The 22,279-nt window shown below is 44.2% G+C and overlaps 1 protein-coding gene across 1 annotated transcript in view; it reads left to right on the top strand.

Moving 5' to 3' along the window:
- CIT (citron rho-interacting serine/threonine kinase) overlaps nt 1-22,279 on the top strand; it is a 189,095-nt gene that overhangs the window by 148,481 nt on the left and 18,335 nt on the right. The window contains exons 27-39 of the mRNA XM_011928724.1: nt 5,702-5,842; nt 6,595-6,702; nt 8,332-8,494; nt 8,782-8,946; nt 13,777-13,914; nt 14,463-14,643; nt 14,818-14,909; nt 15,427-15,531; nt 15,785-15,954; nt 17,039-17,083; nt 17,839-17,919; nt 18,073-18,208; nt 20,074-20,213. Coding sequence (XP_011784114.1) covers nt 5,702-5,842; nt 6,595-6,702; nt 8,332-8,494; nt 8,782-8,946; nt 13,777-13,914; nt 14,463-14,643; nt 14,818-14,909; nt 15,427-15,531; nt 15,785-15,954; nt 17,039-17,083; nt 17,839-17,919; nt 18,073-18,208; nt 20,074-20,213 — 1,665 coding nt within the window. The remainder of the gene's footprint in view (nt 1-5,701; nt 5,843-6,594; nt 6,703-8,331; nt 8,495-8,781; nt 8,947-13,776; nt 13,915-14,462; nt 14,644-14,817; nt 14,910-15,426; nt 15,532-15,784; nt 15,955-17,038; nt 17,084-17,838; nt 17,920-18,072; nt 18,209-20,073; nt 20,214-22,279) is intronic.

The raw sequence follows: 22,279 nt of genomic DNA, 5'->3' as shown, positions 1-22,279 counted from the left end.
CCGTGTTAGCCAGGATGGTCTCGATCTCCTGACCTCGTGATCTGCCTGTCTCGGCCTCCCAAAGTGCTGGGATTACAGGCTTGAGCCACCGCGCCTGGCCGTTAAATTGTTCTTTAGAGCTAATATCCAAAGTATATTAAGTATCATGCTGATAGGACATCTATGCAAATTAGCTTCCTGCACAGGGCAGAATTTTATCAGATTATTCTGAGTACCAAATTTCATGAAGGCTTTTGAACACTGGGTAATTTAGTTAAAAATAATGTGTGCCCTGCTTTTGAAGCATAAAAGACAAGCTCAGACTGATCTCCTAAACCCGTCCCTTACGTGAAGGCTGGTACCTTTTCACAGAACTCTGAGAATCACTGTTTAAATTGATGACTACCTCCGACACCCCAGCCAGAGCCCTCTATGTTGAATCACTGATGATTCTGCTTTGTTCTTTAGGATTGACCTGCAAGGACAAATGCACTTTATAATGAAAAACTGGACTCCAAAGAGTATTCTGTTTAACCCTTAGTGAGCCTGACAGTTTAATTAACCAGAATGCCCTGTTTTGGCTGATGAGGTTTTGTCACATGATACCCATAGCTCCTGAGGCACTTTGCTGATAGAAATAATACTGTTGTGGTATTAAGTTTGAAAAGTGTAGTGAAATTTTTGCAGGTGAGTATAAAATATTTTATTGAATGATAATTTTAAAAATATGGGTGGCTGAGGCATGAGGATTGCTTGAGGCTGAGAGTTTGAGACTAGTCTAGGCAGTATAGTGAGACCCTGCCTCTACCAAAAAAAAAAAAAAAAAAAAATTAGCCAAGTGTGGTGGTATGTACTTCTAGTCCCAGCTACTCAGGAGGCTGAGGTGGGAGGATCACTTGAGCCCAGGTGTTTGAGGCTGCACTGAGCTCTGATGGTACCACTGCACTGTAGCCTGGGTGACAGAGTGAGAACTTGTCTCAAAATACAAATTAAAATGAAAAATATGGGTGGGAGTTTGGGAAAGTTCTAGAAATGGATGGTGGTGATGGTTACAGAATAATATGAGTGTACTTAATGCCACTGAACCATACACTTAAAAATGGTTAAAATGGTAAATTTTATGTTATGTGTATTTTGTCTCTGTAAACAATTTAAAAAATAAAATTAATACTAAACACACACACACACACATTTGGTGAACACACACAGGAATTCACCCTGTGGCCTTAAGAACAACACTACAATGGAAATGTTAAATGTACCTCATGGTCAAATAGAGAATTAGGGTCTTTTATCTGGGATGAATAGACAGTGTTCCCACTTTAGGCACATCCTGGAAACAGAAAGAACAGAAATAATCAATGCTCTTGCCTGTCCTATTTTCCTTCTGAGAGGGCGAGTTGGCCCTGACAGCTCAGTACTTTGGTCCAAGGTTATGTGGTGAGTCAGTGACGACTCTAGGAATAGAGTGCTGGGATCCCGATCCAGTTCCCTCCTTCTCACTTCTAACCTACATGAGAACATTTCCAGTTTCCCAGGATGTTCCTCACAGAAAGATTTTTGAGCACAGACATCTGGCTGACATTGAGCCTGAGGCGGATTTCTGCGACAGTTGAAGCCGTTCTGGAACAAAGAATGCTCTTTATCACCCACATTGTGATTGGGCCTCCCGGTTGGTGTGTGCTGTATAAGCATATGTGCCCAAGGTTTCCACCTAAGTGTCCTCTTCGTAGGTATGGAGACTTTTATTTTTTTTTTCTCCTTTTTTTTTTTTTTTTTTTTTGAGATGGAGTCTTGCTGTGTTGCCCAGGCTGGAGTGCAGTGGCGTGATCTCGGTTCCCTGCAACCTCTGCCTCCCAGGTTCAAGTGATTTTCCTGCCTCAGCCTCCCGAGTAGCTGAGATTATGGGTATACACTGCCACTCCCGGCTACTTTTTTGTATTTTTAGTAGAGATGAGGTTTCACGATGTTGGCCCAGCTGGTCTTGAACTCCTGGGCTCAAATGATCCGCCCACCTCAGCCTCCCAATGTGCTAGGATTATTGCATGAGCCACCATGCCCAGCCTGTAAGGAGACTTTTAAATGGAGCCAGAATCAAAGTCTCAGAATTGAAAGAATTTTTATATTATCCAGTCTGAATTTCCAGCACTGTTCCCTTTATCCCTGCTCCTGACAAACTTTACTAATGGATCTTTCTTTCACATTTTTCCTCCTGGGCCCAAAATGACTTCAGAAGCTTTCTCAACATGACACTTTATAGCCACCAGCAGTTCATTGGAAGTAACACCAGTGATCAAAGTCCAGTTGCTAGTCCTGGTCAAATTCATCTCTCATCCAAGGTAGAAGATCCCTTCCCCAACTCTCCCCATTGAACCTTGGCCTAAATACTTACAATGACTTTGGACATCCCAACCCATTTTCCAGCAACTCTCATTCTTAGAACATTCTTATGTGGAACCGAAACCTTGCACTTTTACCCACTGGTTCTATTACGTTGAAACACATGAAATTAGAAAGTAGTCTGGTATCTCCAACCAAAATGAGAGATTAATATTGATTAATAGATTACTTGATTAATAATTAAAATAACGAAGGTTTAATTAGCACTTACCATGTGACTGACTCTCTGAGTACTTTACGTGAATTAACTGTTACGGTCCTTGCAACGTTCCTGCGAGATAACTAGTTTTATTATCTCTATAATAGTCAACTAGCTATCCAAATAGCTCTCACACTCCAAATTGCCTTCTCTTTTATTTTTTCAAGGTTTTTGTATAGACGGGGGCTCCCTATGTTGCCTAGGCTGGCCTCAAACTCCTAGGCTCAAGTGATGCTCCTGCCTTGACCTCCCAAAGTGCTGGGATTACAAGAGTGAGCCACTGCGCCTGGCCACCTTCTTTTTTTTAAGTGAAACATTTTAGATCCCCTCAAGCTTTGGATGTTCTTTTCTGGTAGATTTGTCTTTCCACAGAGAGTTTCTACAAGTCCATGTGGTCTGAATAGCACTGAATACATTGGAATCTTTCCATCTCCATACTGGGCTCTAAACCTCTGCCAATTACCTGGGCCCTTTGGGTAGTTTTGATCACATCACTGACACCATTGGTCTGTTAAATCATTACCTACCTTTCCACAAGTTTGCTTTTTCTTTTTTTTTCAGACGGAGTCTTGCTCTGTCGCCCAGGCTGGAGTGCAGTGGCCGGATCTCAGCTCACTGCAAGCTCCGCCTCCCGGGTTTACGCCATTCTCCTGCCTTAGCCTCCCGAGTAGCTGGGACTACAGGCGCCCGCCACCTCGCCCGGCTAGGTTTTTTTGTATTTTTTTAGTAGAGACGGGGTTTCACCATGTTAGCCAGGATGGTCTTGAGCTCCTGACCTCGTGATCCACGCGTCTCGCCCTCCCAAAGTGCTGGGATTACAGGCTTGAGCCACCGCGCCCGGCCCACAAGTTTGCTTTTTCTTAAAAACGTCTTTATGTTCTATATTTATTCCGTTGACAATTTAAAAATTACCATCCTACTGAAGTTTTTCTTGTTGGTCTTGATCCATTCTTCCAGCCCACTGGGGTTGTTTCACGCTCTTGTTCTGTCATACAGCCCCTTTCTTCTTCCTGCCAGTTTCCTGTCACCCTTGTAAAATTGTTGGACAGGTCTAAACACACAGCTAAGGCCCCCCTTTCAGTCTAACACTGGCCCATGAATATACCTCTGTTTGCTGCTTTCTGGGAAGCAGATAAATGCTTCTGAAAAACATTTTCATAGAGTACAAATGCCCCGCTTACTTTAACCAACCTATTTCTTGGAAAGCTAATGGACAGTTGATGTGTTTATTCTAGAAAAATATTTTGGGCTCGGCTGTCACCAAACAGATTCTCGTCCCCAGCACTTGTTTCTCTGGTTTCTGCCTAGTAATTAATGTTGTCCTAAAATAGTGGGAAGAAACTAAAGAGGGTAATTTGCAGAAGAAATCACTCATGCTGCGGAGGAGGGTATCTTAGCTGTTTCTTTCCTTTCTTCCTGTATTTTAGGGGGCTCTGTCGTTTGATTGAGAAATTCCAGGTTACACACATAGGCCAAATGGTTTTGTTTTGTTTTTTAATTGTTGTTTTTATTTTTTTAGAGACAGGGTCTTGCTCTGTCATCCAGGCTGGAATGCAGTGGCATAATCATAGCTCATTGCCACTTTGAACTCATGGGCTCAAGCAGTCCTCCCACCTCAGCCTCCCAGAGTCCTGGGATTTCAGGCGTGAGCCACTGTACCCGGCCCCAAGTGATCTTTAGTTGGTAGCTCTTGGTTTGTGGCAGTGTTGTTAGAGAAAGGCAGATGGGAGGATGAGAGGGAGCACCTTGACTGAATGGAGGGAAGAAAGAAGGACAAAGGAGATGGAGAGGACAAACATTCAGTAAGCACCTGCTGTATACTGGGCACTGTGTTCAATATGTCATCCAGTGAGGCAAGCTAGTATACCCACTTTCAGATGAAGAAACTGAGGCTCCGAGAGGTGCTAAATACAGACTTTAACAGGTATCAGTGATGTGGGAAGTGTGAAAGTCAGGATTTAAACCAGGGTCTGTAAGAATCCACCATCCACGTCTTTCTACTGCAGCATGATGCCTTAGGGAATCAGCTACCTGTTAAGAGGAAGGGCAGGTGAGGAATGTAAATGGAAAGAAAAACAGAGGTTTTTCCTCTCTGTCCAGAGGAAATTCTGAGGGCCAGGAAATTCTGAGATTATCATTGGCTCTGGGCCTGCTGGGATGGAGGAGTTTGGGGGCTGCCATAGGCCTTTGGGAATCTCCAGTGGTGATGTTTATTGCTTTGAGTAGCTCTCTGTCCCTAAGTCTGCAGAGGACCCAGGCTACCAGGGAAGAGATTATTTGGGCCCCAGTAAGTGTTGTTAAGCTATAATCCAGGGTTTGAATAAAATCAAGCACTATCTCATCAGGATGCCTGCTCTCTCCTGCTTTTTTAGAAACGGATGCGTTTTAGGAAAAAGAACGACAAAACCAGCGTCTTTATAGCCTGTCCTGTTTTCTGTTAACTTCCATTATAAAAATTAGAGCGAGATTTACAGCACAAAACTATTTTCAATATACTCAATTGAATTGCTTTTCTGGGTTTTACCAACACTCTGTACTTCTGGGATCTTCTTCTTTTCCCCCGACGTTGTAGAAATATCTCCCGTGATTGTGGCTATTCATGTACTTGTTGGGGTCTCTCACTCTGATGGGGCGCTTATTAAGTAAGGGATGATATGATTTCTCTTTGTGTATACCACACTGCATGCATGGAGTAATTTCTCATAGCAATGATTAAGATCTTGAAAACAAAAAATAAAGACACATTGGACCTTAGTTGTCATGGCACTGAGTCGAACTGCTTTAGAGGTCAACTCAGATGGCTCATGCCATCCAAAATATCCTCACCTTAATGTATCAAAATATCCTCAGTTGGAACTCTGGGAAGGCCAACCCTGCAGCCTGTACTTCCTGTGACGGTAGGGATCTTGGGACTTGTTGGCTGGCAGAGGTTTCTGTGCAAATTCATTTTAACTGTGCTTGCATCCTTTTGGAATAGATGACAATTGGTAATTCTGAATTGAGATGATTTCGAAAGCTGTACTTCTGGTGCCATGCCTGAAATTAGTTTGAAATAGGAACAGCAGGGGAACAAATTGTATTGTGTGCAGTATCAAGCATTTCCCTGGCCCTTCTCCCCACTAGCAAGCCAAATTACAGCAGCAGATGGACCTGCAGAAAAATCACATTTTCCGTCTGACTCAAGGACTGCAAGAAGCTCTAGATCGGGCTGATCTGCTGAAGACAGAAAGAAGTGACCTGGAGTATCAGCTGGAAAACATTCAGGTGAGGACTGGCAGAGGGAATCTGCTTAAAAATGGTCTGCACAGCTGGGCTCAGTGGCTCATGCCTGTAATCCCAGCACTTTGGGAGGCTGAGGTGGGCAGATCACCTGAGGTCAGGAGTTCGAGACCAGCCTTGCCAACATGGTGAAACCCCATCTCTACTAAAAATACAAAAATTAGCTGGGCGTGGTGGCGGGTGCTTGTAGTCCCAGCTACTCGGGAGACTGAGGAAGGAGAATGGCTTGAACCCAGGAGGTGGAGGTTGCAGTGGGCTGAGATCATGCCACTGCACTCCAGCCTGGGCAACAGAGCAAGACTGTCTCAAGAAAATAAACAAACAAACAAACAGATAAGTAAATAAATAAATAAAATGGTCTGCAGAGGCAAAGCATGATGGTAGAGTCATCTGGTAAAATGGTCGGTATCTTTGTGCTGCATATTTGTGTGTATTTTCCCCAAGATTTTATTTTCAAAGATTTCAAACATTCAGAGAAGTTGGAAGATTTCTATAGTGACCATGACCTACAATGAACCTGTTGCTATTTTTACTTTTTCACATATTTATCTATAAATACATCTTTTTTTCTCCTTTGCAGTAAAATTCGGACTAAATAAATACCGACTCAGTACTGTTCGTGTTGAATTTTCATATGTTAGCATCCTAACAGCTTCACTGTTTAGTTTCTTAAAGTACCACCTTTAAAAGTAGACTTCTGTCTAGGTTTGAGGTTAGTGTGTTTTCTTGAATTTTAGGTTCTCTATTCTCATGAAAAGGTGAAAATGGAAGGCACTATTTCTCAACAAACCAAACTCATCGATTTTCTGCAAGCCAAAATGGACCAACCTGCTAAAAAGAAAAAGGTGAGTCTAAGTGTTTGAAAAGTGGGAATTGTCAGTTTCACTCATCATTCATGGCTCAGTGCACACCACTGCGATATATCATCATAGAAACGTAGAAGAAAACAAAGTACACTTCTTTTTTATTTTTGGTTTTATTTTGGGTTGAAAAATAGATTTTGAGATAATTATAATAGGTCTGATCGAAAGATATCATTAATCAAGTGTAACAAACTACTTTTTGTTTATGGTCATTCAAATCGTAGTATCTTTCTCTGTTAAAGAAGTCATCCCTCTCCAGCCCACACACACAGCAGCTGGAGCAGAGGGGGTGTATGCAGAGAGAAAGATTTATACCTAAGTCATGCATACATGACTCCAGAGGGGGTTAGCAAGTCACGAGTATGGGGCTTCAGCAGCTCAGGTCTATCATACCACACTCCAGAAAGGACTTTAACAGTGATCTAGTCCAGTCCTTTTGACTGGCTCACAAAGAGACAAGAACTCGGGGAGTTGGAGTGACCTGCCTGAAATGTCTGACTGGACACTTCTCCCCTCTGCCAAGTACTGAACATCCCTTTTAGATCGTAAGAGATGAATTACAAACTAGGGGCAGGGTTATACATAGTGCACATGAGAAGACTGTTTTTCATAAGCCCAATCTATACATGCTTTTCCCACTAAAGCCTTCATACTAGGTTTGGCCAGGTGTTCTCAGTTCCAAGAAAAGTTTCAAAGGAGCTTGCAGTTTCCTTCCAAATGCAGAAGCCTACCATAGTGGCAGTGGCAGTGGTTTTACAGGAGAGGCCTTGATGACTTAGAATACCTAGGAGGAAGGAGTGGAGGGCTGAAGATGACAGTTATCTCAGTATTTCCGATGCTGTCTTCGCTGTAAGGGGATGAGCACAACATTCAAAGGCCACCTCCCACTAGACGTTGGCTGCATGGGAAGGATTTTCTTGCATGCTGCGTGACTGTATATGGTTGTTATGCTTATGATATTTAATCTTTTTTATTTTAGCAGTGAACTGTTATCTGGTTATGTCACTTGATTTAGTTAGGGTGTTTCCATTTGTTATTTTTTTTTTAGTTAACTTTTTTTTTAAGTTGCATTATTCTCTTTTCCTTTTTCCATGTATAGTAAATATTTTCATTTGCCTTTTTTTTTTTTTGAGTAAGCCCCTTGTTTTGACCTCATTTTAGCATTCCTTTTAAAATTTTGCTTCCTTTTACAAAACACTCATCTCTGTGTCTTGTAATTGAGCATCATGAGACATATTTCAAGGCAAGAGTGACCTCTGAACCATCTCTCCTGACTCCATACTCCATACTCTCCTGATTCCATTTTTTGAATGGGAAAGACTCAGGACATGACTCTCCTGTCTTGGCAATGCTAAAGGAAGAGGTGGTGGCCATTCAAGCATCTTTAATCCTCTTGGTGAAAACTTCCGCACCCCTATTTTTTTCAGCCGACTGGAACGGGCTGTGGCTCAGCCTACCCTTCCCCCAATTCACATGCCATTTTTACTAAATACACTTACAGTGAGTATGCTCCTGGCTTTTGTGGTTTGCTCCTCCCGAGTCAGATTTCCTTTAGCTAGTTTCAAGTGCCAGTTTCCAGGAGTTAGGAAATATCTCTGTTTCCATTGCTAGGGTTTATTTAGTCGACGGAAAGAGGACCCTGCTTTGCCCACACAGGTTCCTCTGCAGTACAATGAGCTGAAGCTGGCCCTGGAGAAGGAGAAAGCTCGCTGTGCAGAGCTAGAGGAAGCCCTTCAGAAGACCCGCATCGAGCTCCGGTCCGCCCGGGAGGAAGGTAGGGGCTCACTCTCTCCAAAGTGCTCAAGGCTGTGGAAAAGGCAGAGGATTGATCTCAGTGAGATCAGCCAAGACTAACTAGTTCAGTGTCTGTTTATGGCCCATATGCTTTCAGACCAGACATCCCATGTCTGAAAAACGTATAGCCCCAGTGCATTGCCAAGTTCATGTGATGCATATTCTTTTGGTCTCGGGTACTTGAAAGACAGCCCAGGGACAGTCCGCTTGGTTTGGTTCTCTAGGCTACCCAGCTAACCAAAAGGCATTGTCCTGGTCTCTCTGCAGCTGCCCACCGCAAAGCGACGGACCACCCACACCCATCCACGCCAGCCACCGCGAGGCAGCAGATCGCCATGTCCGCCATCGTGCGGTCACCAGAGCACCAGCCCAGTGCCATGAGCCTGCTGGCCCCGCCATCCAGCCGCAGAAAGGAGTCTTCAACTCCAGAGGGTATGTTCTCAAGGGGCCGTTGTTGTATGGAAATTTCTTTTTAGTTGACTAAGACATGCAGGCATATGGTAAAAATTACAAGTAATACTAGGGGATAAAGATTAAAAAGTCAGTCTTGGCTGGGCGCAGTGGCTCACGTCTGTAATCCCAGCACTTTGGGAGGCCGAGGTGAGCGGATCACCTGAGGTTGGGAGTTCAAGACCAGCCTGACCAACATGGAGAAACCCCATCTCTACTAAAAATGCAAAATTAGCCGGGCGTGGTGGCACGTGCCTGTAATCCCAGTTACCTGGGAGTCTGAGGCAGGAGAACTGTTTGAACCTGGAAGGCAGAGGTTGTAGTGAGCCAAGATCAAGCCATTGTACTCCAGCCTGGGCAGCAAGAGTGAAACTCCATCTCAGAAACAAAAACAAGAAAAAATAAGCACATCTCTCAGGACTTTTTTCTTTTATAAGTATCATAGCCCACTACAGTATACACTGCAAGACACCTTCATTTCATTAGTGCTATCTTAGAGGTTTCACATTGGTAAATAAGGACCAACCCCATTCTTTCAGAGAACCACACAGTATTCTGTAGTGTGAGCACGCAATTCACCTGTTAAACCAGGCTCCTGTTGATGGCCATTTAGGTTGTTTCCAATCCCCTGTTACTGTAAACACCTTGCAGAGGACATCCTGTGCCTCTGTGGGTGTTGTGCTTGGAGAAATTCCTGGGAAATGAATCATTGGGTTAAAGGTCATATACATTTTGAGTATTGGTAGTTTGTGCCAATGTATATTTCTACCAGTGTGAGGAGTTCTCTTTCTGGTCTCAAACGTACTCTGTTTACCTAGAGATTAAAAGAACTTAAGAAAAGACCAAGGAAGCTGGTTTGGAATGTCTTAGGAACACTAGGGTAGAGCTGTGGTTTAGCATCATGGCATTGCAATCAAGCCTGTTTTGGTTGTAAACCAGATGGTGTTTTCTTGTTGCTGTTGTTTTTCTTTAGCCAGAAGTTATTTTCTTCCTCCTGTGTATATATAACTCCTTGAATCACAGAGCTTTTTTTTTTTTTTTTGAGACAGAGTCTCACTCTATTGCCCAGGCTTGGAGAGCAGTGGCATGATCTCAGCACACTGCAACCTCTGCCTCCCAGGCTCAAGCGATTCTCATGCCTCAGCCTCCTGAGTAGCCGGGATTATAGGCATGAGCCACCATGCCCGGCTAATGTTTTTATGTTTTTAGTAGAGATAGGATTTCACCATGTCAGCCAGGCTGGTCTTGAACTCCTGACCTCAAGCGATCCAACTGCCTTGGCCTCCCAAAGTGCTGGGATTACAGGTTTGAGCCACTGCGCCCAGCCAAAGAGCTTTAATCTTAAAGTCATTAAAATGGTGGTGACAAGATAGAGGAAAGCATTGGTTCTGGTTGTGGTGTCCACTGAAACTTCCCTGAATAGTGATAATACTACAGTATATTGCTCCTTCACGTATATTGCATGAAACAGTTTCAAAGTGCATTACTGTTATTTATTCCTTGCACGTTTCCAAGAAAGGAAGGGGGGTGATGTTGTAAGGACAGCCTACCATCGTATAGTCAGTCAGTCTCGTACCAGTAACATGTTCTTAAACAAAGCCTGATTCCTAATCACTGGGTAATAGAGATTTTAAGTTGAGCCTTATAAATCTAGAAGCATCTGTTTTTTTTTTTTTTTTTTTTGAGATGGAGTCTCGCTCTGTCGCCCAGGCTGGAGTGCAAGTGCAGTGGCCGGATCTCAGCTCACTGCAAGCTCCGCCTCCCGGGTTTACGCCATTCTCCTGCCTCAGCCTCCCGAGTAGCTGGGACTACAGGCACCCGCCACCTCGCCCGGCTAGTTTTTTTGTATTTTTTAGTAGAGACGGGGTTTCACCGTGTTAGCCAGGATGGTCTCGATCTCCTGACCTCGTGATCTGCCCGTTTCGGCCTCCCAAAGTGCTGGGATTACAGGCTTGAGCCACCGCGCCCGGCCTAAGCATCTGTTAATGTTAAAATAGTTTCACAATCTGTAACTAACCTGTTCTAATGGTTCTACCAGAGTTGGATTCAGAAATTTGGATCCTGATATTTTCTTTCCATAGTAGTCCCCTATTATCCAGGGCTTCACTTCCTGTGGTTTCGGTTATGTGGATATCTGTGCTCTAAAAATATTAAATGAAAAATTCCAGAAATAAACAATTATTAGGTTTTAAATTGAGTGCCGTTCCGAGTTGCATGAGGAAATTGCACACAGTCCTGCTCCATGCTGCCTGGGATGCAAATCATCCCTTTGTCCCGCATATCCACACTGTATTCGCTCCCTGTCCATTAGTCACTTAGTAGCTGTCTTGGTTATCAGATTGATAAAACAGTATATATAGGGTTCAGTACCATCCGTGGTTTCCGGCATCCAATGGGGGTCTTGGAATGTATCCCCTGAGCATAAGTGGGGATTACTATATTGAAAGTTGCTTCTGGCTGGGCGTGGTGGCTCAAGCCTGTAATCCCAGCACTTTGGGAGGCCGAGACGGGCAGATCACGAGGTCAGGAGATCGAGACCATCCTGGCTAACACGGTGAAACCCCGTCTCTACTAAAAAATACAAAAAAACTAGCTGGGTGAGGTGGCAGGTGCCTGTAGTCCCAGCTACTCGGGAGGCTGAGGCAGGAGAATGGCGTAAACCCGGGAGGCGGAGCTGGCAGTGAGCTGAGATCCAGCCACTGCACTCCGACGGAGCGAGACTCCGTCTCAAAAAAAAAAAAAAAAAAAAAAGAAAGTTGCTTCTAATTAGTTAGGTCACTGTTGAGAGGGTGCCTATTACATGGAAAAAAATCAATCTTGTTAAATTTTTTTCCTCTTTGTGGAGAACAGGGTCTCGCTATGGTGCCTAGGCTGGTCTTGAACTCCTGGGCTCAAGCAGTCCTCCCGCCTCTGCCTTCCTAAGTGCTGGGATTACAGGCATGAGCCACTGCACCCAGCTTATCTTCTTAATTTTAACAGTCTGGAGTACAAATGTAAGAATCTGTTCTTGTATTTACATTTCATCCATAAATTCTTATATTCATAAAAGTTGTATTTTGAACAAAAGGAATTTACTCATGGAAAAATTTGACATAAAAGAATTCTTCAGTTGTTTAATATATTTGATAATTAGAAATCCTGTAATTCATAATAGTGATTTTTAAACTGGATTCTGAAAAGCTCTAGATACATGATTTCATCTGGAAAACAAAGCTTTCACAACTAAAATATTTACAAACAATTGATTTAAAAGCTAATGTTTCTTTATGCCCACAGACATCTACGCCATTATATAGGCAGTGAATCTCCTACCAGTAACATGTTCTTAAACAAAGCCTGATTCCTAACAACTGGATAATGGAGATTTTAAGTTGAGTCTTATAAATCTAGATGCATCTGTTAGTGTTAATAGTTTCAAAATCTGTAACTAACCTGTTCTAATGGTTTTAATAGTTTTATTGAGATGTAATTTGCATACCATACAGTTCACTCATTAAAAATGTACAATTCAGTCTTTTTCAGTAAGTTTATAGGGTCGTGTAACCCTCATCACATTCCAACTTTTGAACAATTTTGGCACCCCCCCCACCCAAAAAATACTCCATACACATTATCGGTCCCCCCATTCTCCTTCCACTAATGTTCCTCTTGGCAACCACCAATCTACTTTCTGTCTCTGTCGATCTGCTCTCTTAGACATTTCATATAGATGAATCATACTGCATGTGACCTTTTGTGTCTGGCTTCTTTCATGGAATGTAATGTTTTCAAGGTTCACCCATGTTGTAGCATGTATCAGAACTTCATTCCTTTCATGACTGAATAATATTCCATTGTGTAGATGGCACATTTGATTATCCATTCATCTATTTTCATTAGTCCATTTTCACAATGCTGATAAAGACATACCCGAGACTGTGTAATTTATACAGAAAAGAGGTGTAATAGACTCACAGTTCCATGTGGCTGGGGAGGCCTCACAATCATGGTGGAAGGCAAAAGGCATGTCTCATATGGCAGCGGCAAAAGAGAATAAGAACCAAACGAGAGGGGTTTCCCCTTATAAAACCATCAGATCTCATGAGACTTATTCATTACCACAAGAACGGTATGGGGGAAACTGCCTGCATGATTCTGTTATCTCCCACCAGGTCCCTCCCAACACATGGGAATTACGGCAGCTGCAATTCAAGATGAGATTTGGGTGGGGACACAGCCAAACCATATCACCATTGATGGACATTTGGGTTGTTTCCACTTTTTAGCTGTCATAAATTATGCTGCTGTGAACAATTTATGTACAGATTTTTGTGGGTACATATGTTTTCAGTCCCCTTGGGTATATAGCTAGGAGTGGAACTGCTGGTTCCTGGGATAACTATGTTTAACTTTTTACAGAACTACTAGACTGACTGCCACCAGAAATGTGCGAGGGTTCCAGTTTCTCCACATCCTCATCAACACTTACCTTCCTTTTTTTAGACTGTAGACATCCTAGTGGTTGTGACGTGGTGTCTGCTTGGGATTTTGATTTGCATCTCTCTAATGACTAATAATATTGAGCATCTTTTCATGTGCTTGTTGGCCATTTATCCTCTTTGGGGAGGTGTCTGTTTAAATTCTTGGCCCATTTAAAAACTGGGTTGTCTTTTTATTATTGAGTTGTAAGAGTTCTTTATATATTCTAGATATGAGTCCCTTATCAGAGATTTGATTTGCAAGTATTTTTTCCCTTTCTGTGGGTTGTCTTTTCACTTTCCTGATGGGATCATTTGCAGTACTGTAATGATTTTTTAAAATATTTTCCTCCAGAATTTAGTCGGCGTCTTAAGGAACGCATGCACCACAATATTCCTCACCGATTCAACGTAGGACTGAACATGCGAGCCACAAAGTGTGCTGTGTGTCTGGATACCGTGCACTTTGGACGCCAAGCATCCAAATGTCTCGGTAAGATCAGCAGTTGTGCATCTGTGCTGGGCACCTGTGTGTCTCCAGCTAAAAAAAGTCTGTCAGGTGGAGGTGATTTTTTTCTAACTCATCATGTAGTGCATTCATTTTCGAGCTTCTTATTTCAGTGGGAGGATGCTATTTCCCCCTTTTGAAGCTGCGAGTTTATATATGTCTGCAGCTCATGACTCCAACCTGCTGCTCAAAGTGCCTTAGGCTTTGCTAATTTCCAGCCCCTTTTTGTCAGGCTGGTCTCTCCCTACCTTTCCGCTGGCTCCAACTGAAACATGCAAGTATGTTCTTCACACACCTGTTTGTGGGCGGCCTGGATTGAAGCCTGGAAAACTGGATCAAGAGCACTTGGCACTTTTGTTTCCCCTTTCTGCAGGGGCCTGGCACCAGGGGAAGCTCAGGAGACTACCTGCAAGTCAGGGCCAGATTCTCTGGGCCTGGATGGGGTGGAGAAGCCCAGGGGTTCGCTGGCAGAGGAAGGGAAGGGTCCCGGGTCAGCTAAGCATGCCCTCACGTTGCTCACTGTTCTTCCCTAGAATGTCAGGTGATGTGTCACCCCAAGTGCTCCACGTGCTTGCCAGCCACCTGCGGCCTGCCTGCCGAATACGCCACACACTTCACTGAGGCCTTCTGCCGCGACAAAATGAACTCCCCGGGTCTCCAGACCAAGGAGCCCAGCAGCAGCTTGCACCTGGAAGGGTGGATGAAGGTGCCCAGGTACCGTGGCAGGGTGACTTGGGCTGGAGCAGGCGCTGGCACAAGCCACTCCTGTCCCTGATGTTTTCTAGGGAAGTGTCTTTTCTAGGAATTCTGCCACCCCCTCATCCCATCCCCCAGCCCGATGATTCTTCTGAGTTCAGACATTTTTCTTTTCCATCTTGCTTTCCCCAGGAATAACAAACGAGGACAGCAAGGCTGGGACAGGAAGTACATTGTCCTGGAGGGATCAAAAGTCCTCATTTATGACAATGAAGCCAGAGAAGGTAAATTAATAATTCAGGGGGAAGGTCATTGCACGTGGCTAACCCAGGTCTCCCCAGTGCTGGCGCGAAGGCTTTGGTTTTTGGACTGCCTTGCAAGCCTTCTACGCTTTTCCATTTTTGAAACTTACAAACTAAATGACTTCTCTAAAGGTTATTGGTGCGATACTCACATCTATAGGTCTCCCCCCTGAAGAACCCGCAGGGCGCTGCCCTGAAGATTCCACCTGCTAATACACCTTCCGAGAACTTCTGCCTCAGTCAACTAACCCATAAATCCGCATCGTCATCAGAAATTTGACTGTGCTACTCATCTGACACACTTTATTTTTTTTTATCTTCCCTCTCTGCCTTCTCTGCACACCTCTGTCCCTTCCTTGTTCTTGTGCGCCTCTCTTTACACACGTACCCTGTCTCTCTCTCCCTTGCTGTCTCTCTTGCTCTCTCTTCTCCTCTCTTCTCCCCTTGTTCTTGTTCCTGTTCTTTTGTTTTTCTTTCTGCCCTTCCTCTTTGCACCAAGCTGGACAGAGGCCTGTGGAAGAATTTGAGCTGTGCCTTCCCGACGGGGATGTATCTATTCATGGTGCCGTTGGTGCTTCCGAACTCGCAAATACAGCCAAAGCAGGTGAGGAGGAGCCGGAGGAGCCGGAGGAGCCCCGCCCTGGAGGTGGGCCGGGCTTGGCCAATCAGCAGGGACAGAGGGGTGGTACAGGGAAGATTGGCTCTGCAAAGGAGGCCCATCTTCCTCCGCTCCCCGCCTTGGTGGTAACTGGGATTTGCGTGGTTTGGTGGGAACTTTGATCTCTCAGAGCCGTCCCTCCCAGTGGGAACGGGGGGAAATCCACACCCAATCCTGTGCTCTCTGTGAAATCTCCTAGATGTCCCATACATACTGAAGATGGAATCTCACCCGCACACCACCTGCTGGCCCGGGAGAACCCTCTACTTGCTAGCTCCCAGCTTCCCTGACAAACAGCGCTGGGTCACCGCCTTAGAATCAGTTGTCGCAGGTGGGAGAGTTTCTAGGGAAAAAGCAGAAGCCGATGCTGTGAGTATGAAAACGGGCCCTGGAGGTTGTCTTTGTAAAGGGGGCTGACTTGGTAACTGCTGTTAACGACGAGAATCCCATTGGCCGTCTTGATTCTCCTCGGGCTCCCTCTCTGAGGGCTGATGGCTCTAGACTGTGTCATGGCCAGGAGTCTGGTGGTGAAGAAGGCACAAATGCCAAGGTAGCTTGTGTGGCATCATGAGCCATTTAGAATGTGGGAATCAGGGATGCGGTGGCTCATGCCTGTGGTCCCAGTGACCCAGGAGGCCAAGGCGGGAGGATCACCTGAGTCCAGGAGTTTGAAACCAGACTGGGCAAGATAGCAAGATTCCATCTCTTATAAAAAGAAAGAAAGAAAACCAGGTGTGGTGACATGCACCTGTAGTTCCAGCTAGTAGGGAGGCTGAGGCCAGAGGATCGCCCAGGAGTTTGAGGCTGCAGTGAGCTATGATTGTGCCACTGTACTCCAGCCTGGGCAACAGAGTGAGACATGGACTGTGAAAACAAAACAAAGGAAAAAGAATGGGGGAATTGGCATCGGTAGCCTGCTCTGGTGGCATTGTAGACCTTGGTTGTGGCGATGCAACAGCAAGTGTACTTATAAGGAAATCCTCTCTCCTGTTTACTCAAATGAGTTTGTCTGGTTTGAAGACTTGAGTTAGAAACACTTTGGCCATGAAGCAGCACAATAGGCTGCTGGCAGCTGCGTCCCCTCCAGGAAGGCTTTTCATAAGCATCTCAGTTGTTTTTGCAGTATTTGCTCTTCCGTAGGCAGGTTTGGAGTCCTACTTATCCTTAAACTGTTAGAAACGTAGGTGTGCTGTGATTGGCATCACCCCACCTAGAATGTTCCAGGATACAAACAGTGCTCATTGCTCATTGGCGTTTGCTCCAGTGAAGACCAAACAGCTCTTTTCAGACTCTTCACTCCTAATAAACACTTTTTGTGTTAGCAGTTGGAGGATTCTTAACCACGAGCCTCCTGAAAAGAACTTTACTCAGTGGTTAGACCTGTTTGGATGACTTGTTTGTTATCACACATGTGAGCCTTTTACTGAAATCCTTGTTAATATGTGTACAATAGGCCCGAGACTGTGTTTCTTACGAGCTTCTGCCTGCCTGGGTTCAGGTAAAGAGATGCAGAGGCATGCTGGCTCGCTGCTAACACTGTGCCTTTGCACTTCTGCTGCAGCCTTATGGGGGAAGGAGTCTTTCATGTGTCTTATTAACCCTGCACAGGTGAAATCTCCTTAGCTTCAGCTTATTTCTTTTCTTTTCTTTTTTTTTTTTTTTTTTTTTGAGACGGAGTCTTGCTCTGTCGCCCGGGCTGGAGTGCAGTGGCCGGATCTCAGCTCACTGCAAGCTCCATCTCCCAGGCTTACGCCATTCTCCTGCCTCAGCCTCCTGAGTAGCTGGGACTACAGGCGCCCGCCACCTCGCCCGGCTAGTTTTTTGTATTTTTTAGTAGAGACGGGGTTTCACTGTGTTAGCCAGGATGGTCTCGATCTCCTGACCTCGTGATCCGCCTGTCTCAGCCTCCCAAAGTGCTGGGATTACAGGCTTGAGCCACCGCGCCCGGCAGCTTCAGCTTATTTCTTATCACAGAATAGCTTTCCATGTCTACTACACTCCCTTATTTCTGCATCCCAGCCAAGTTATAACTCAGATGCTAATTAACAACTGCCCCAGAGATAACAATAGCACTCACATTTTGCATTTGGAGCTCAGATCAAAATACGGGGTGAGCTAAGAGCATATGTGTGTTTCTGAGCATTTCCAGGAATGACTGGGCCTTAACCTTCTCTTGGTCTCTCTGGATGGCTTGGTCTGAACAGATCAGCCTCACGACGTCTTCTTTTTTTCTTTTCTTTCACCTATGAAAAGAAATTGCTTGGAAACTCCCTGCTGAAACTGGAAGGTGATGACCGTCTAGACATGAACTGCACACTGCCCTTCAGTGACCAGGTAATGCTTGTGTGGGCATGGCCAGCTGGTGTCTGGTTACAGTCACACCCCATCAAGAAAGAAAAGGCTGTGGAGGCCTTGTTGCTCTTACTAGAGATTGTTCTGGTGACGTGACCATGCTTATGTTCTGCCTTCGGACTTCTGCCCTTGCAGGTGGTGTTGGTGGGCACCGAGGAAGGGCTCTACGCCCTGAATGTCTTGAAAAACTCCCTAACGCACGTCCCAGGAATTGGAGCAGTCTTCCAAATTTATATTATCAAGGACCTGGAGAAGCTACTCATGATAGCAGGTGTGAGGCCAAGGACAATGGTGCTTTTTCTTTACTTTCAAGGAAGCCAATGTGTTGAAGCCACGTTTCATGCTCGTAAAACACAAAATAGTAGACGCGAGCCGTCGTAGCTCTTATCTCTGTGTCCCCATAGATGCCCAAGCCTCAGTTAATGGACCCCCTCTGTCCAGATTTAATTCCCTTCCAGTATCCAGTTTAGCACAGTCTGACATTCCCAAAGAACATCCCACTGTTAGGCCAAGTGAAGAGTTCTAAGCCTCAAAGACTCACTAAAGCCAAACACTTTGTCCTGATTGCAAGAAAACCACTGTGGGTCATGACCTTCTTAGAGCTTGCTTGCTCTGTTACTCTGTGATCTCTTTTGAGTCATCATTTGCTAATATTTTGTCATAATTTTTTTCCTCTCTTCTTAACACACACACACATACTTTCCTGAACCATTTGAGAGTTAGTTGCAGGTATGATGCCAAGTTCTTCAGTATATCAACCTAAGGATTGAAGGCATTCTGTCACATAACCAGGGCACAATTTATTTCTCTCTGTCTGTGTTACTGACATTATTTTTAAAGGGGGAAAACAATAATATATCGATTCAGTGTTTAAAACATCAACAGTTAGGTCTTGTTTCAGGCATGGCTGGATCCAGGGACTGACATACTGTGGTCAAGAACTGGCCTTTCTTAATCTCAGCTCGTTTTCCTCCCTCTCTTCCTTATTTTATTCTTTAGAGAAGTTTTAGATTCACAGCAAAATTGAAAGGTACAGAGAGTTCCCATATACCCCCATTCTCGTACATGCATAGCCTCCCCCACTACCAACATCCCCCACCAGAGTGACACGTTTGTTATAGTCAGTGAACCTACATTGACACGTTGACACTGACACATCGTTGTCACCCCAAGCCTATGGTTTACATTAGAGTTCTCTCGGTGGTATACGTTCTGTTGGTTTTGAAAAATGTATAATGACATGTATCCACATGTAGAGTATCATATAGAATAGTTTCACATACTATAATTTTTGCATTTAGGAAATTTACCCTTACTATAATACATGTATCCACTATGCTGCCCATAGTTGGATTTTACTCGTGGCTTCTATAATGTCCCAGAATTTGCATTGCATTTAATCATGCCTCTCTAGTCTCCTTTAATCTGGAACAGTTCCTCAGCCTTTTGTCTCTCCTGACATCCACAAATTTGGATAGTCTAAGCCTGTTTTTTCATAGAATGCCCCCTCATTCCTCCCTCACACATTCTTTCTTTACTTTGCTGGGGAGCATGTTTGAAAGTACAGTTCACATTCTCCAATTTTATGTCTGCAGAATTCCACCCTCTTCAGAATCTTGACTAAAAGGCCAAATGTTTTTGTCTTAGATTTAAATCATGGACCGGGGCCAGGCACGGTGGCTCACACCTGTAATCCCAGCACTTTGGGAGGCTGAGGCAGGTGGATTACAAGGTCAAGAGTTCGAGACCAGCCTGACCAACGTGGTGAAACCCCATCTCTACTAAAAATACAAAAAAAAAAAATTAGCCCGGTGTGGTGGCACGCGCCTGTAATCCCAGCTACTCAGGAGGCTGAGGCAGGAGAATCGCTTGAACCCGGGAGGCACAGGTTGTAGTGAGCTGAGATCGCACCATTGCACTCCAGTGTGGGCAACAGAGAAGACTCTGTCTCAAAAATTAAAAATAAATAAATAAATAAATCATGGACCTAAAATGTGTTTATAGGGATTTGTGGAAAACTCAGATCATCTGTGTGGCCTCTTGTGACTATTACTTGTGACTAGAACTAGAACCACCATCCCGTACCTTTACTTAACGGCTTCACGCTGACGAGAGGTTGTTCCTTTTCCCGTTCAGGAGAAGAGCGGGCACTGTGTCTTGTGGATGTGAAGAAAGTAAAACAGTCCCTGGCGCAGTCCCACCTGCCTGCCCAGCCCGACATCTCACCCAACATTTTTGAAGCTGTCAAGGGCTGCCACTTGTTTGGGGCTGGCAAGGTAAGCTCCCTTCAGAGTCTCAGCTGGTAGAATGTTCTGGAAATTGGCACTACCTCTCTTCCCACAGAGCTCATTGATTTGACCTTCAAGATAGTGTCAACTTAACAAACAGAGAGGGGCTCTCTAAAAGAAAAGAGATTGATTTGGGAACAGGGCTTTGCAATGGGAATACACGTGCCATTGTAAACTATGTGGGTATCTAGGGAGATAAAGGAAGACAGAGGTTTGTAAGTGAGGATTCCATAATCTTTTTGAAATAATTATCCTTGGCTCCAAAGATTAATAACAAGACTGATGCTTGTCTGAGGTTGGACAGGTAGTCACTGGACAGATGTCCTTGCAGAAGTATTTTTTGTGTAAGATTGCAGTGGCCTGGTGGGGTGCGGTGGGTCATGCTTGTAATCCTAGCACTTTGGGAGGCTGAGGCGGGCGGATCACTTGAGGTCAGGAGTTCAAGACCATCCTGGCCAACATGGTGAAACCCAGTCTCTACTAAAAACACAAAAATTAGCCAGGCGTGGTGGCACGTGCCTGTAATCCCAGCTACTCGGGAGGCTAAGGGAGGAGAATGACTTGAACCCAGAAGGTGGAGGTTGCAGTGGGCCGAGAGCATACAGCTGCACTCCAGCCTGGTGGCAGGGGAAAAAAAAAAGATTGCAATGGCCTTTGTGGTTTTTGTCGAGTCTCTTTTTTATCAGGTATACAAGTGTGAGAACCCTCTTCATGGCCTCCTCCTGCTCTAATGTCAGGGTTTTCTGGACATTGGTGACTCCATTTTGATTTTGACAACGTTCACAATTGTACATCCTCAAACTAGGTTAAATTTCTTTAGCCTTCTTTAGGCACGTGAAATAATTTGTGTAGCCATGAAATTTGTACAAGTTTTGAATCTAAAATGAATGAGAGCAAAATGGGAATAAAATTAACAAAACTAGAAGGATGATCCATAATTTAAAAATAAGCGTGTGTGCATGTGCGTGTGTGTGTCTGCTGTGTCTGTGAGTGACAGAGAGATGAACCGTAAAAAAAACTGACACGGATCTCTATGTCTGAACTCAATGAAAGTATGTTTCATTGCTAGAAATTCAAAAATTCAAAATTTATGACATTTACCTAACAATCGGTTCATGAGAACTCAAGTTAATTCATTTGTAGCTTCTGGCATATTGAAAAGTGGCACATAAAATACCTTTGTTTGCTTCTTTAATCAAAAAGTCAAAAAATAACAGATGCTGGTGAGGTTGTGGAGAAAAAGGAACACTTATACGCTGTTGGTGGGAGTGTAAATTAGTTCAACCACTATGGAAGACAGTGTGGTGATTCCTCAAAAACCTAAAAACAGAAATACCTTTCAACCCATCAATCCCATTACTGGGTATATACCCAAAGGAATATAAATCATTCTGTTATAAAGTCACATGCATGCGTATGTTGATTGCAGCCTACTCATAATAGCAAAGACAGGGAATCAACCTAAATGCCCATCAGTGATAGAATGGATAAAGAAAACGTGGTACATATATACCATGGAATACTATGCAGCCATAAAAAAGAATGAGATCATGTCCTTTGCAGGAACATAGATGGAGCTGTAGGCCATTATCCTTAGCAAACTAACACAGGAACAGAAGATCAAATACCGCATGTTTTCACTTATAAGTGGGAGATGAATGATGAGAACACATGGACATATAGAAGGTCACAAAACACACTGGGGCCCCTCAGAGGGTGGAGGGTGGGATGAGGGAGGGGATCGGGAAAAATAGCTAATGGATACCAGGCTTAATACGTGGGTGATGAAATAACCTGTACAACAAACCCCCATGCCATGAGTTTATTGATACAACAAACCTACACATGTGCACCTGAACTAAGTAGAAAATAATAAAAAAGAGTATTTGCGGTACATGTATAACTTTAATGAAGTCTGATTCAGGTGTTTATAGACCCCCTGAGGCTACTGGCATTCTGCTGTTGGAAACCATTGCATTTTGCCCCTCAGAAGACAGCACACTGCACATTTGTTCATTCAGTTGCTGGATCAACTCTTTTTTTTTTTTTTTTTT

The sequence above is a fragment of the Colobus angolensis genome, unplaced genomic scaffold (assembly GCF_000951035.1).
Source record: "Colobus angolensis palliatus isolate OR3802 unplaced genomic scaffold, Cang.pa_1.0 Scaffold79, whole genome shotgun sequence".
Taxonomy (NCBI): domain Eukaryota; kingdom Metazoa; phylum Chordata; class Mammalia; order Primates; family Cercopithecidae; genus Colobus; species Colobus angolensis.
Note: the sequence above shows the minus strand (reverse complement) of the source record. Positions and strands in the feature narration are given on the sequence as shown.